The sequence below is a fragment of the Plecotus auritus genome (genome assembly GCF_963455305.1).
Source record: "Plecotus auritus genome assembly, chromosome: 15".
In the NCBI taxonomy this organism is placed as follows: Eukaryota; Metazoa; Chordata; class Mammalia; order Chiroptera; family Vespertilionidae; genus Plecotus; species Plecotus auritus.
Window position 1 is genome coordinate 704,137 of NC_137781.1, and position 14,798 is coordinate 718,934.

The 14,798-nt window shown below is 62.1% G+C and overlaps 2 protein-coding genes across 2 annotated transcripts in view; one reads left to right on the forward strand and one right to left on the reverse strand.

The window, feature by feature from the left end:
* On the forward strand, positions 1 to 12,061 carry STARD5 (StAR related lipid transfer domain containing 5). The gene is made up of 7 exons (XM_080651483.1): positions 1 to 191; positions 777 to 826; positions 1,915 to 2,047; positions 6,071 to 6,188; positions 7,237 to 7,330; positions 11,072 to 11,203; positions 11,752 to 12,061. Exons 1-7 carry the CDS (start codon positions 93 to 95, stop codon positions 11,801 to 11,803), a joined length of 678 nt encoding a protein of 225 aa, XP_080507609.1. The 5' UTR covers positions 1 to 92; the 3' UTR covers positions 11,804 to 12,061.
* Positions 12,035 to 14,798, reverse strand: part of IL16 (interleukin 16) — an 85,169-nt gene continuing 82,405 nt past the window's right edge. The window contains 4 exon segments of the mRNA XM_080651478.1: positions 12,035 to 12,443; positions 12,573 to 12,710; positions 12,862 to 13,126; positions 13,954 to 14,055. Coding sequence (XP_080507604.1) covers positions 12,253 to 12,443; positions 12,573 to 12,710; positions 12,862 to 13,126; positions 13,954 to 14,055 — 696 coding nt within the window. The 3' untranslated portion in view covers positions 12,035 to 12,252.

The following is a 14,798-nucleotide window of genomic DNA, read 5'->3' on the forward strand; positions in this document are numbered from 1 at the left end:
TGCCCTGGGTCGGGGCGTTTCGGCTTCCGCAGAGCGTTCCCCCCGCTGCAACCCGAAGCCTGGACCCCGAGCCTCGCGCAGCCCCCGGCGCGATGGACCCCGCGCTGGCGGCGCAGACGAGCGAGGCGGTGGCCGAGAAGATGCTGCGGTACCGGCGAGACGCGTCGGGCTGGAAGACTTGCCGGGAAGGCGTGAGTGTTGGCGGGCGGGAGGGTCCTGGGATTGCCCCCTGGTGCTGGGGTCCCCTAGGCCCGCCGGCTCCTCCTCTCCCTGCTGCTTTGCGTGCTCCCAGCCCTGGCGCTGGATCGAGGAGACGGGGGTGGGGGGTGGGGGGTACGGGGTGGGTAGGGGACAGGGAGGGGTTTCCCTGAAAACAAATACTGGGTCATTGTGCTTGCAAAGGAGGTACCTGCCCTTTCCTGGCTGAACTTGTCCTAGGTCACCTGACTGGAGCTGTCCATCACAGTGTGAGCCCCGCCCGCTGTGTTCCCAGGAGGGTGACACTTCTGATGTTTATTTAACAGCAGGGCCTCAACTGTTCAAAGAAACGAAACGGTGGCTTTTAAGGTGGTTTTAAAGCCGCTCGGAGCTCCTGGGGTCAGCCCGTTCGGACCCTCTCTCCGGGGTCCCGCCCAGCCTCAGCCTCAGCCCCCCCCCGCCCTCCCCCCGCCCCGTCTCGGAGCAGTGGGCTCCCCTGGGCGAACCCCATCGCCTCGGGCTCCGGCCCTCGCCTCCTCTCCTTGCCCTGAATCCCGCGGTTCTTTGCCTTTTGACAGAACGGAGTTACAGTCTCCTGGAGGCCATCCATGGAGTTCCCAGGGAACCTGTAAGTGCTCGCTGCTCGCAGCCCGTCCGGGCGCCGCACCTCCCGGGGACTCGGGGTTCCTTCCTAGCAGGTGCCAGTCAGCCCCGGCCGGTGTGGCTCAGTGGATAGAGCACCGGCCTGTGGACCGAAGGGTCCCGGGTTCGATTCCGGTCAAGGGCCCATGCCCCGGGTTGCGGGCTCGATCCCCAGTGTGGGGCGTTGGCAGGAGGCAGCCGATCCGTGATTCTCTCTGCTTTTTAAAAAAATTAATTTATTTATATATATTTTTTATTGATTATTTTTTTACAGAGAGGAAGGGAGAGGGATAGAGAGTTAGAAACATCGATGAGAGAGAAACATCCATCAGCTGCCTCCTGCACACCTCCCACTGGGGATGTGCCCGCAACCAAGGTACATGCCCTTGACTGGAATCGAACCCGGGACCCTTCAGTCCGCAGGCCGACGCTCTATCCATTGAGCCACACTGGTTAGGGCTATTTGTATATTTCTTGTTAATCCTCAGCCAAGGATATTTTTCCATCGATTTTTAGGGAGAGAGGGAGAGATAGAGAGAAACGTCAATGTGAGAGAAACACATTGATGGGTTGCCTCCTGCACATGCCCCGACCAGGGCCCGGTCCGGGGAGGGGCCTGCAACCAACGTACGTGCCCTTGACCGGAATCGAACCCGGGACCCTTTGGTCCACAGGCCAGTGCGCTACCCACTGAGCAAAACCGGCTAGGGCTCATCATTGATGTTTCTCTCTCCCTCTCCCTTCCTCTCTGAAATCAATAAAAATACGTTTAAACACACACACACACACACACACACACACACACACACACAGGTGCCAGTCGGCCCAGCACCCAGCAGCGGACTCGCCAGCTCTCTCCAGAAAAGCCCAGTTCTACTAACTCATTCCCAGCAGCTACGTCCCCGGGAACACGCAGCCCATGTCTGCAGGCCCGTGGGCCGGAGCTGGCGGCTCAGCCCGCTTCCCTGCAAGGCTGGCCGGAGTGGAGATGGACGCGGCCCCGGTCCTCCGGGTCCTCCGGGGCTAGATGGGCTGATGGGGGCCGCCCTGGTCAGCCCCCTGTCTGTGCCGCAGGTACCGAGGGGAAGGCGTGGTGGATGCGGCCCCGCGGGACGTGTGGGCCTACGTGAAGCCGCTTCCCGGGAGCCTGCGGGAGACATGGGATGAGAACGTGAGCAGCTTTGAAGTCATCGAGAGCATCACGGATGTGAGTGTCCCCGGACACCGCCCGGGAGTGCCTGCCCGCCCGCTGGAGGGGCTGTCCCAATTATGCCCCAATTAATTAATTATCCGCCTAGACTAATTGGACATACGCAGGTGACCAGCCGTCAGCAATAATGGCCTGTCCCCTGGTGCTTCAATGTCTAGACAGCTGAGCTGAACCGTAACACATGAACACACAAGACAATTAGTATGCAATCACACAGGGTTTATTTACCTACTAGCGGCCCGGTGCACGAAATTCGTGCATGGAAGGGGTTCCTCATCCCGGCCTGCACCCTCTCCAATCTGGGACCCCTCAGGGGATCTCCGACTGCCGGTTTAGGCCCAATCCCTGGGATCGGGCCTAAACCGGCAGTTGGACATCCCTCTCACAATCCGGGACTGCTGGCTCCTAACCACTCACCTGCCTGCCTGCCTGATCACCCCTAACCCCTCTGCCTGCTGACCTGATCACCCCTACCTTGCCCCCCTGCCTGCCTGATCTCCCCTAACCTCTCTGCCTGCCTGCCTTATCACCCCTAACTGCTCTCCCCTGCCAGCCTGATTGCCCCTAACTGCTCTCCCCTGCTGGCCTGATTGCCCCTAACTGCCCTCCCCTGCCGGCCTGGTCTCGCCCCCAACTGCTCTCCCCTGCCTGCCTGATCTCACCCCTAACTGCCCTCCCCTGCCGGCCTGATCGCCCCTAACTGCCTCTGCCTCAGCCCCCACCATCATGGCTTTGTCTGGAAGGAAGTTGGATGTCTGGAAGATGGCCGGTTGACCCGGTCTAATTAGCATATTACCCTTTTATTAGTATAGATTCCTAGCGGGTCCTAGACTCCGGCAAAGGCCACCCGGCGATGCACACTGAAAGATGGACGACGAAGACGGAGACAGACAGGCGGCCGCAGTGGGTGCAGGCTCGCACAGCAGAGCAGTCAGTCAGGGGCTCGTCGCAGGGAGCGACGTGGAGCCCTCCTCTATCAGGCAGGCGACGTGGACTGAGGAAGGTCCGGTGCTTATATAGCCGGTAGTCAACAACGTGTGTCTCATCGGTGTGGGCCAGACGGTGTGCCTTATGCTAGGAGCAGGGCGTTCACACTTTAAGGGCCCAGGGCGTTCACATCAAGATAGTGGGGCGTTCACCAATTTGGAAGTTACTGAGTATTGGGGTCTCCACACAGCAAACATTTCACATAATAATCATTTCACACATTAGAGGGGTTTCCTTATGACCATCCTATATAATCCTATATTGTAAAGAGGTAATATGAAAATTGACCATCACTCCAACACACAAGGTGGCCACCCCCATGTGGTCAAAGATGGCTGGCAGGGGAGGGCAGTTAGGGGCAATCAGGCCGGCAGGAGAGGGCAGTTAGGGGCCACCAGGCTGGTAAGGGAGGGCAGTTAGGGGTGACCAGGCCTGCAGGGGAGGGCAGTTAGGGGCAATCAGGCTGGCAGGGGAGCAGTTAGGCGTCAACCAGGCTGGCAGGGGAGTGGTTAGGGGCTGATCAGGCTGGCAGGCAGAAGTGGTTAGGGGCAATCAGGACAGCAGGCAGGCAAGCAGTTGGAAGCCAGCAGTCCTGGATTGTGAGAGGGATGTCCCAGATTGGAGAGGGTGCAGGCTGGGCTGAGGGACACACACACACCCCCATGCACGAATTTCATGCACCGGGCCTCTAGTAACATTATAACGGGCTAGTGGCACCTTGTGGCAATGGGGGGAGGGACTCTGTGCCCCCCCCTCAGTGCCCACCCAGGTACAGGCAGGAAGCAGGTGACCCCAGAGCTGAGAGAGCAGTGGAGGCTGTGAGGGCGGGAGGCAGGGCCGGGACGTGACCACAGGCTGTCGTGTGAATTGTCCCTGCCCCCCACCCTGGGGCCACAGGGTCAGGGTTCCCTGCCAGCGAGCATCGGGCTCGGCCAGGGGCAGCTCCTGGGTGACCGTTTCTCCCCCGGTCGAATGTGGGTCACTAGGCCAGCCCCGCTGGTTAGAACTTTCTGGAAATGTTCCCTTTCCCTGTTCAGTAGTAGCCGCTGGCCCGTGTGGCCCGAGAGCGTTTGGAAGGAAGAGAATGGTTTGTTTGATTCCGTCACTGTCCGTGTAAATTTATTTTATTTACTAGAAGCCCGGTGCACAGATTCGTGCACCAGTGGGGCCCCTCGGCCTGGCCTGCACCCTCTCGCCATCCGGGACGCCTTGGGGGATGTCGGAGAGCTGGTTTCAGACCGATCCCCACTGTCCAGGCTGAGGGACCCCACCACTGCACGAATCTGTGCACCGGGCCTCTAGGATGCATGTAAGTTCTTTGGTTAATCTCTTCCCACTCTCCCCCGACCCCTCCCCTCTGAGATTCATCAGTCTGTTCCATGTTTCTATGCCTGTGCGTTGAGTGTCTGCCCCCTGGTGGTCAGTGCGCGTCATAGCTACCGGTTGAACGGTTGAATGGTCAGACAGTTGCTTAGGCTTTTATATATATAGATTTTTAATATATATTCTTATTGATGTCAGAGAGGAAGGGAGAGGGAGAGGGAGAGAGAGAGACATCCATGAGGAGAGAGCATCACGGATCGGCCGCCTCCTGCACGCCCCCCACTGGGGATGGAGCCTGCAACCCAGGCATGTGCCCTGACTGGGAATCGAACCCTGACCTCCTGGTTCCTAGGTGGATGCTCCACCCCTGAGCCACGCCGGCCGGGCTCATTTTTAACATGTCACACGCCTGGCAGTTTGGAACAAAACAGGACGTCATGCTTTAGCTGCACGTAAATAACGTGATGCTGTTGCCAGCATCCGCTCCAGTAAACTCCTCGGTCAGAAATGGTCCATGTGAGTCTGTTACCAGGAACCCCAGTGTCCATTCCAAGCAGCCCACGCATTTACCCTAATCATTTATCCTTTTAAAAAAAAAAAATATATATATATATATATATATATATATATTCATTTATTTATTGATTTTTTCACAGAGAGGAAGGGAGAAGGAGAGGGACAGAGACTTAGAAACATTGATCAGCTGCCTCCTGTCCACTCCCTACTGGGGATGTGCCTGCAACCAAGGTCCATGCCCTTGACCGGAATCGAACCCGGGACCCTTCAGTCCGCAGGCCGACGCTCTATCCACTGAGCCACACCGGTCAGGGCCTAATCATTTATCCTTGAAAACAGTCATCCTGCATCATAACTATGGATGTAAGGGCTGAAACGAAATATTTTTTTAAAAAAATATTTTTATTGATTTCAGAGAAGAAGGGAGAGGGAGAGAAGCACCCATGATGAGAGAGAATCATGGATCGGCTGCCTCCTGCACGCCCCCTACTGGCGATGGAGCCCGCAACCCGGGCATGTGCCCTGACCAGGAATCGAACCCAGGACCCTTCAGTCCTCAGGCTGATGACACTCTATCCACTGAGCCACACCAGCCAGGCCTGAAACGAAATATTGAAAACTCACCTGCTCCCTGTAACCACAAGACTAAGTGAGGAGCAGTTGTGGCTCGCGCTGCTGGTTGTAATTGACTAAAACCACCGTGTCGTTTGGCCCTGACCGGTGTGGCTCAGTGGCTAGAGCATCGGCCTGTGGACTGAAGGGTCCCGGGTTCGATCCCGGTCAAGGGGATGGACCTTGGTTGCGGGCACATCCCCAGTAGGGGGTGAGCAGGAGGCAGCTGATGGATGTTTCTCTCTCATCGATGTTTCTAGCTCTCTCTCCCTCTCCCTTCCTCTCTGTAAAAAATCAATAAAATATATATACATATTTTTTTAAATATATTTTATTGATTTTTCACAGAGAGGAAGGGAGAGGGAGAGAGAGAAACATCGATGAGAGAGAAACATCGATCAGCCGCCTCCTGCACACCTCCCACTGGGGATGTGCCCGCAACCAAGGCACATGCCCTTGACCGGAATCGAACCCGGGGCCCTTCAGTCCGCAGGCCAACGCTCCATCCACTGGGCCAAACCGGTTAGGGCAATAAAATATATTTTTTAAAAAATAAATAAAACCACCGTGTTGGCTCCGCAGACCTTGTGTGTGACCAGGACCGCCACGCCCTCGGCCGCCATGAAGCTCATCTCCCCAAGGGACTTTGTGGACCTGGCGCTGGCCATAGTGCAGGAGGACGGGACCCTCATCTCCAGCGGTGAGTGACCGACAGGCCGGGCTGCGGGCCTCGGGGGCGGCCTGGGCTGCCTCTGCTCCCACCCACTCACTCCCGGTCGCCCTGCTCTGTCCCGTGGGGGCAGGTGCCACCGCCTCAGAGACAGGCCGGTCCAAGGTCGTCGTTTTATTATTTTATTTTTAAAGTATATATATATTTTTAATTTATTTCAGAGAGGAAGGGAGAAGGAGAGAGAGAGAGAGAAACATCAATGATGAGAGAGGATCATGGATCGGCTGCCTCCTGCATGCCCCCCACTGGGGATTGAACCTGGGACCCCTCTGTCCGCAGGCTAACGCTCTATCCACTGAGCCAAACTGGCTAGAGCAGTGGTCGGCAAACTGCGGCTCACGAGCCACATGCGGCTCTTTGGCCCCTTGAGTGTGGCTCTTCCACAAAATACCACGGCCTGGGTGAGTCTGTTTTGAAGAAGTGTCGTTAGAAGAAGTTTAAGTTTAAAAAATTTGGCTCTCCAAAGAAATTTCAATCATTGTCCTGTTGGTATTTGGCTCTGTTGACGAATGAGTTTGCCGACCACTGGGCTAGGGCATATTATTTTATTTTATTATTATTTTTGTTAAGCTTCGCCCGAGGAGGATGTTTTTCCATCGATTTTTAGAGAGGAAGAAAGAGGGAGAGACACAGAGAAACGTCAATGTAAGAGAGAATCATGGGTCAGCTGCCTCCTGCACGCCCCCTGCTGGGGATCGAGCCCACAACCCGGGCCTGTGCCCTTGACCGGGAATCGAACCCGGGACCCTTAAGTCTGCAGGCCGACGCTCTATCCACTGAGCCACACCGGCCAGGGCTGACATGTTTTCTTGCTCTCCTTGGCGGGATGGCGGGGAAAGCTGTGTGGGAAGGGCCAGTGGGTGGGGTCGCGGGGGCTCGGGGCCAGGGAGCAGGTCCCTGGCTTCCTCCTGGGCCCCAGGTGGGGATGCGCACTGCGGGGCTGGGGGGGTGCTGGGGGGCGTGCCGGGGGCCCCACCGTCTGCCACGGCGGCTCACGGCCCTGCGCCCTGTCTTCCAGCTGCCAACCTGGAGCACCCGCTGTGCCCCCCGAGGCCGGGCTACGTGAGGGGACGGAACCACCCTTGTGGCTGCTTCTGCGAACCAGTGCCAGGGTGAGGGCGGGCTTCTGGGCCGGGGGCCAGGGAGGGGGGCCAGGGAGGGGGGCCAGGCAGGAGGGACAGGGAGGAGGGACAGGCAGGGGGGACAGGCAGGGGGGACAGGCAGGGGGGACAGGGAGGGGGGACAGGCAGGGGGGACAAGGAGGAGGGACAGGCAGGGGGGACAGGGGAGAGGGACAAGCAGGGGGCACAGGGATGGGGGACAGGGGAGAGGGACGAACAGGAGGGACGGGCAGGAGGGACAGGCAGGAGGGACAGACAGGGGGGACAGGGAGGGGGGACAGGGAGGAGGGACAGGGAGGAGGGACAGGCAGGGGGGACAGGGAGTGGGGACAGGGGAGAGGGACGAACAGGAGGGACGGGCAGGAGGGACGGGCAGGAGGGACAGGCAGGAGGGACAGACAGGGGGGACAGAGAGGGGGGACAGGGAGGAGGGACAGGGGAGAGGGACAGGGGAGAGGGACAGGGAGGGGGGAAAGGGAGGGGGGACAGGCAGGGGGGACAGGGGAGAGGGACAGGCAGGGGGGACAGGGAGGGGGGACAGGCAGGGGGGACAGGGGAGAGGGACAGGGAGGGAGGACAGACAGGAGGGACAGGGAGGGGGACAGGCAGGAGGGACAGGCAGGGGGGACAGGGAGGAGGGACAGGCAGGGGGGACAGGCAGGAGGGACAGGCAGGGGGGACAGGCAGGAGGGACAGGCAGGGGGGACAGGCGGGGGGACAGGCAGGGGGACAGGCAGGGGGGACAGGCAGGGGGGACAGGGAGGAGGGACAGGCAGGGGGGACAGGCAGGGGGACAGGCAGGGGGGACAGGCAGGAGGGACAGGCAGGGGGGACAGGCAGGGGGGACAGGCGGGGGGGACAGGCAGGAGGGACAGGCAGGGGGGACAGGCAGGGGGGACAGGGAGGAGGGACAGACAGGAGGGACAGGGAGGGGGGACAGGCAGGGGGGACAGGGAGGAGGGACAGGCAGGGGGGACAGGCAGGGGGGACAGGCAGGGGGGACAGGCAGGAGGGACAGGCAGGGGGGACAGGCAGGAGGGACAGGCAGGGGGGACAGGCAGGAGGGACAGGCAGGGGGGACAGGCAGGGGAGACAGGCAGGGGGGACAGGGAGCGGGGACAGGGAGGGGGGACAGGCAGGAGGGACAGGCAGGGGGGACAGGCAGGGGGCACAGGCAGGAGGCACAGGCAGGAGGGGACAGGCAGGGGGGACAGGGAGGAGGGACAGGGAGGGGGGACAGGCAGGGGGGACAGGGAGGAGGCACAGGCAGGAGGGACAGGCAGGGGGGACAGGGAGGAGGCACAGGCAGGGGGGACAGGCAGGAGGCACAGGCAGGGGGGACAGGCAGGGGGGACAGGCAGGAGGCACAGGCAGGGGGGATGGAGGAGGGACAGGCAGGGGGGACAGGGAGGAGGCACAGGCAGGGGGGACAGGCAGGGGGGACAGGCAGGAGGGACAGGCAGGAGGCACAGGCAGGGGGGACAGGGAGGAGGGACAGGCAGGAGGGACAGGCAGGGGGGACAGTGGCTCGAGTGGGATCTGCTCACAGCTACTCAGCCCCGCCCTGTCCCCTCAGTGATGTGCCCAGAGGCCTGGGCACGGGAGAGGCTGTGGGGGCGTTATTCTCCGTGTGGAAGTGGGGACCCTCCCTCTGGCCCAGGTAGCTGGTCCCACAGCGCAGATGCAAGCTGAGGCCGGGGGAGGGTCAGGGATGTGTGTGGGGTCCTCTCTGTGTCCTCTGAGCCCCGCCTCCCAGCCTGGGAGGCCTGTCCCCCAGGTGGGCTCTGAACGCACCCACTGTGTGTCGCCCAGCTCGGGCGGAGTGGCCCCTGCGCTCACAGGGGGTGGTAGGTTTGCACCAGGAGGTTCTGGGTAATAACCTGAGGTCACTGGGCCATCCCCGGCACCTCCCAGGCTGACAGCCGACGGGCGGGTCAGAGGCCCCGAGTGGGGCGGGGTGCGTCCAGGGAGCCTCAGAGGGTGTTGGGTGGAGTGGGGGTGGAGGAGGTAGGGGGTCTGGGCATCGAGGAGCAGAGGCCACACTGTAGGGTCTGGGGCCCTGTGCGGACTTGGCGCCAAAGAGGAGGCCCCTGTGGGGATCAGTGCTGTGGTGGATCGAGGACAGGCGGTCAGAGGGCGGTCAGCCGTTCTCTCAGCGGGCCGCACACTTTGTCCTCACATGTTAACTGACCTCAGAGGCGTGGGTTTGTTTCTGGACGCTCTGCTCTGTCCCATGGGTCTGCGTGTCTGTGTGTAGGCCAGGGTCAGGCCGTTAGAGGGCCCTGGCCTTGTGGTGCTGGAGGTCAGGCAGGGAGACTCCTCCAGCTCTGTTCTTCTTTCTCAAGATCTCGTGGCTCTTCGGGCCCTTCTGTGGTTCCTATCAATTTTTGGGGTATTCGTTCCAATTCGGTGAAATATGCCGTTGGTTATATTGGTAGGAACCGCGTTGAATCTGTGGAGTGCTTTGGGTCGTGTCGACGTTTTAATGATGCTAATTCTTCCCATCCATGAACATGGTATGCACTTCCCATCCATGAACATGGTATACACTTCCCATCCATGAACATGGTATACACTTCCCATCCATGAACATGGTATGCACTTCCCATCCATGAGTATGGTATGCACTTCCCATCCATGAACATGGTATACACTTCCCATCCATGAACATGGTATGCACTTCCCATCCATGAACATGGTATGCACTTCCATTTATTTGTATCTTCTTCAATATGTCATAGTTTCCCGAGTCCAGGTCTTTATCTCTCTGGTTGTTTATTAGCAGGTATTTTATTCTTTTTTTTTTTTTAATATATTTTATTGATTTTTTACAGAGAGGAAGGAAGAGGGATAGATAGTCAGAAACATCGATGAGAGAGAAACATCGATCAGCTGCCTCTTGCACACCTCCTACTGGGGATGTGCCCGCAACCAAGTTACATGCCCTTGACCGGAATCGAACCTGGGACCTTTCAGTCCGCAGGCTGACGCTCTATCCACTGAGCCAAACCAGTTTTGGCATTTTATTCTTTTTGATGCCATTGTAAGTGTGACTGTTTTCTTAGTTGGTTATTGGTGTAAAAAAAACACACAAAAAAACATTATACTCTTAAATATTTTTCAGGGTTTTAGAGTTTTTGTCCATGTAGATCAGGCATGTCAAACTCATGGCCGGCGGGCCACACGCTTACAAGGCGGGCCGCGCGTTTGACATGCTTGATGTAGATTATAACCATCAATATTTACTGTGTTTGAAGGTAAAAATGGGAAATGTTTAGAAGATTTTAAAGTAACAAATTACATATTAAGAAATGTTTTTATGAAAAATAACGATATTTTTCTAAACAACAACGGAAAACAGTTAACGGATGGCAGTGTTTCACAATTGCCGGTCTCCGAAACACCGGGCGTAAGGGAAGCCCATGTCTGCTCCTGTGCCTGTCGTGTGGCCCGGAGCACACGCTACCCTAGTGGGAGAATGAGAGTGAAAATGGTTTTGACCTTCAGATGCCCTTGAAAGGGTGTCAGGAACCCCAGGGTCCCCAGACAAGAGTGCTTGCCCCACGTCCGATGCAGGGGGTGAAGGACCTTCCGGCTCCCTGTGGCCCCTGGCGTGACCCTGGAACCTGCCCAGCACACAGCGGGTCCAGGGCCCCAGGCGGTGCCATCGCCCTCCGGCCACCCCTCGGGCGGCTCTGCGGGCGCCTCACCCAGCTGTGCTGTGCCCCCCAGGGAGCCCGGCAGGACCAGGCTGGTCACCTTCTTCCAGACGGACCTGAGCGGGCTCCTCCCGCAGCGCGTGGTGGACAGCTTCTTCCCCCGCAGCATGGCCGGCTTCTACGCCAACCTCCGCAGCGCCGTGAGGTCAGCGTGCCCCCTCTGCCCACCTGCTCTGCCTGCGGCCTGGCCCCCATCCCCCGTGTGCCCCCACGTGTCCTCATCTCCCCACTGCATGCCTCCCAGACCCCCCGTGCCCCCTTACACACCCTGCGTGCCCCGTACACCCCCGTGTGCCCCCTTACACACCCTGTGTGCCCCGTACCTCCCCGCATGCCTCCCTACACCCCCACTTGCCCCTGTTCCCCCGCGTGTCTCCCGTGTCCCCCTCACGTGCCCCCCGTTCCCCACTGTGTGTCCCTGTCCTCCCCCCTCCGTGTGTCTCCTGTCCCCCCACGTGCCCCATCCCCTCCATGTGCCCCCGTCCTCCCACGTGCCCCTTGACCGCTCCACGTGCCCCCATCCTCCCCCTCCCCCGACCCCCGCATGCCCCCGTCCCCTCCTGGCTTCCCCGCCCCGCGGCTGGGACCCTGGGCCTGGGTGCGCTGGTGCGGCCACAGCGGCTCTGCACGGTCGGTGATGGACAGTATTTTCCAAAAACAGCCCAGCAACCGCCCCCCTCCTCCCTCCCGCAGGCTGGTGCCGGCGCCCGCAGAGGGCACAGAGGCCGCGGGGCCCATCCAGTGACGAGGCGCACGGACCGGGTGGCCCGCTGGGGGTCGCCCGCCTGGAGCCCCAGCCCCTGTGGGGAGAGGCCCCGCGAGGCCCGGCCGCCAGCCCCGTGATGAGCTGCCACGCGGGGTCCCGCCGGTGCCCCGGGAGCCGCCCTCCCAGCCCGCCCGCTGCCCACCGGTGGCCGCGGAGGTGGCTCGTCACGGCGCCGCCCGGGGAGTGCGCACAGCAGGACGCGGCTCGGCGGCAGGTGCAATACACCCACTTTATTGCAGCGCGGGGTGTCCGCGGGTTCTGTGCATCGTCCGTTTCATCGCCGCCCCGCGCCCCGGCCTCGCCTTCGGGCACCTCGTGCCGGGCCGTCCCTGCAGGTGCGCGCCCCGGCCGAGGCCGAGCCCTGGGCGGGCCGAGGGACCCTGAGTGACCCTGAGAATCGTGTGCTGCGGCTCCGGCGTCCACGCGGCCTACGGGTTCCCAGGGCTTGGGGTCCCCTGGGGCCGCGGGCTCTTCCTCCGGATGAGCACGGGGACCGGCCCGTCGGGCAGGGCCTTGATGAGGCTCCAGGCCTCAAAGCGCGTGAGGCCCTGCGCGGCCGAGCCCGCCAGCTGCAGCACCTCGTCCCCCGGCTGCACGCTCTCCGGTCCCGAGGCCGCCCCTGGGGAGGGAGGAGGGAGGCGTGGACTCAGGGGACGGGACTGGACTGGACGGGACAGGCACCTCCTCCCACCCGCTGGACGGACGGGGGGACGGACGGACGGACGGAGGGACAGGGACGCAGCCGCACCTGTGAAAACCCGGTTGACCGTGAGGGGCCTGTCCCCCTGCAGCGAGCCCCGCCCGCCTTCCAGGCTGAAGCCCAGCCCCGCGGGCGTCTTCTCCAGCGTCAGCGTCAGCGTCACCATGGCGACCGCGTCCTCCGTTGCTGGGGGAGACGGTTGTTAGGGACGCTCGCCCTGGGCCACGCGCCCTTTGCTGACCTATGCGTGTCGGAGCGCAGGCCCGCATCCCGGGCACACGGCCCCCCCACGGGACAGCGATGCCAGGCTGCCCCCCGCGCCCAGCCGGGGACTTACCGGGGTCTGCGGGGACGTCACCGGCCGCGGTGGCCGGGGCGGGAGCCTCTGGGGCGGAGCGCAGGGCGGGCGCGCCCTCCGGCGTGGGTGCGGGCCTCCGGGTGACCACCACGGCCTGCCGGGGGTCCCGCGCCTGGCGCAGGATGGCCAGCGCGTCGCTGTGCGTGGCGCCTTTGAGGGACTTGCCGTTGATGGACAGCACCTCGTCGCCCTTCTGGATGGTCCCCTCCTGGGCGGCCAGCCCGCTGGGGAACACCCTGTGGACCTAGGGAGCCGCAGAGGTCAGGGCGCGAGCGCGGGTCTCCCTGGAGGTCGGAGCGAGTCGCCAGCGTGGGGGGCTCGGCGGTGCCCCAGGCCCGCATCCCCCTCACTCAGAGCAGCCCCGTCCTCCCCGCCCGTCTCGCCTCTGATCGCAGCTGCTCTCCATCGGCGCCCCCGGCCCATGGCCACCGCGGCTGGGCCCTCGAGGGCCGCCCACCGTCCGGGCAGCGCCAGGAAGCAGCACCTGCGGGGCCTGCCTGCCCCGGCCTCCCGCCAGGGCCTGGTCCATGTCACCGCAGGTCCCGTCCTGGCTGCACGGCGGCCCCCAGGCCCCAGGTCACAGGTCACCCTGCCCGGGCTCAGGGCTCACAGCCGGGACGTGTGACCCAGCGGCTCCAAAGGGAGGCCGAGGCCTGGGTCTCTGTCTCCTTGGGCTGTAGCGCCCCCCGCGGGGGAGACCTTTGTTAAGGGAGGGTCCCGCTGAGGCTGGAGCCGTCACACGCGGGAGGGGACCTGGGGGCCTTGGAAGGGCGGCCTGGCCTCCCGCCTCTCATCCCGGCACAGGCCGCGGGGGCCCCTCACCTGACCCCTGCCCTCCAGGTCCTCGCCCCCTGCCCTTCACCTGACCCCTGCCCTCCAGGTCCCTGACCCCCCCTCACTCACCGTGACCTCCCTGCTCTCCAGGTCCCTACTGCCCCCCCTCACTCACCGTGACCTTCCTGCCCTCCAGGTCCCCGCCCCTGCCCCTCACCTGACCCTGCTCTCCAGGTCCCCGCCCACTCACCGTGTGCCCTGCCCTCCAGGTCCCCGCCCCTTGCCCCGCCCACTCACCGTGACCTCCCTGCTCTCCAGGTCCGCGCCCCCCGCCAGGCTGAAGCCCAGGCCGGCGCCCTCCTCCTTGTGCAGGATGGTGACGTGGATGCTCTCCAGCTGCTGCAGGGAGAAGCGCGGGACTCGGGTCAGAGGGGTTCCGGGAAGCGGCTCCCCGACTCCCCCCCTGCCCCGCTCCCCCTGCTCCACGTGGGGCGCAGCAGTAGCACCGCGGGGTCCAGCGCGGCCCCACCCCACCACCTGCGCCCACACCCACGAGCTGCCAGGCACACGGCACCCCCAGCCTGCCCTGCTCCCGGTCCAGGTCCCATGCGGGTCACTTATAGGACTGGCATGGGGGGGCCCGGGGAGACTCCGAGACTCCGTGGGCCAGCTCCCACGGACGGGCCCTCGCGGGGAAGGCAGGCCCCCGGCGACCGGATGCTTCCCGTTCGTTGGAAAAGAAGCCAGAAGCCAGGCGGTTCCGGCTTCATAGTGTTTGGAGGCTCATGTCTTCCTCCGTGATCGGCAAACTGCGGCTCGCGAGCCACAGGCGGCTCTTCGGCCCCTTGAGTGTGGCTTTTCCACAAAATACCACGGCCTGGACGAGTCTATTTTGAAGAAGTGGCGTTAGAAGAAATTTAAAAAATGTGGCTTTCCAAAGAAATTTCCATCGTTGTCCTGTTGACATTTGGCTCTGTTGACGAATGAGTTTGCCGACCACTGCCGGAGCCAGATCCATGCACCTGAGGTCACGTGGCTCCCGGGCCACCAGGTGGCGCCCCAGAGCCCCAGCTAGGACGCCAGCAGGGCCCCCGCGGCCCCTGGCTCTGACCTCTGACTCGGAGCCCCCAGTCCACGCTGCC

Coding starts and splice junctions, on each gene's coding strand:
- STARD5 (XM_080651483.1), top strand. CDS start 93: ATGGACCCCGCGCTGGCGGCGCAGACGAGCGAGGCGGTGGCCGAGAAG. Junction 6,189..7,236: donor CGGGACCCTCATCTCCAGCG/GTGAGTGACCGA, acceptor CCTGTCTTCCAG/CTGCCAACCTGGAGCACCCG. Junction 11,204..11,751: donor AACCTCCGCAGCGCCGTGAG/GTCAGCGTGCCC, acceptor TCCCTCCCGCAG/GCTGGTGCCGGCGCCCGCAG.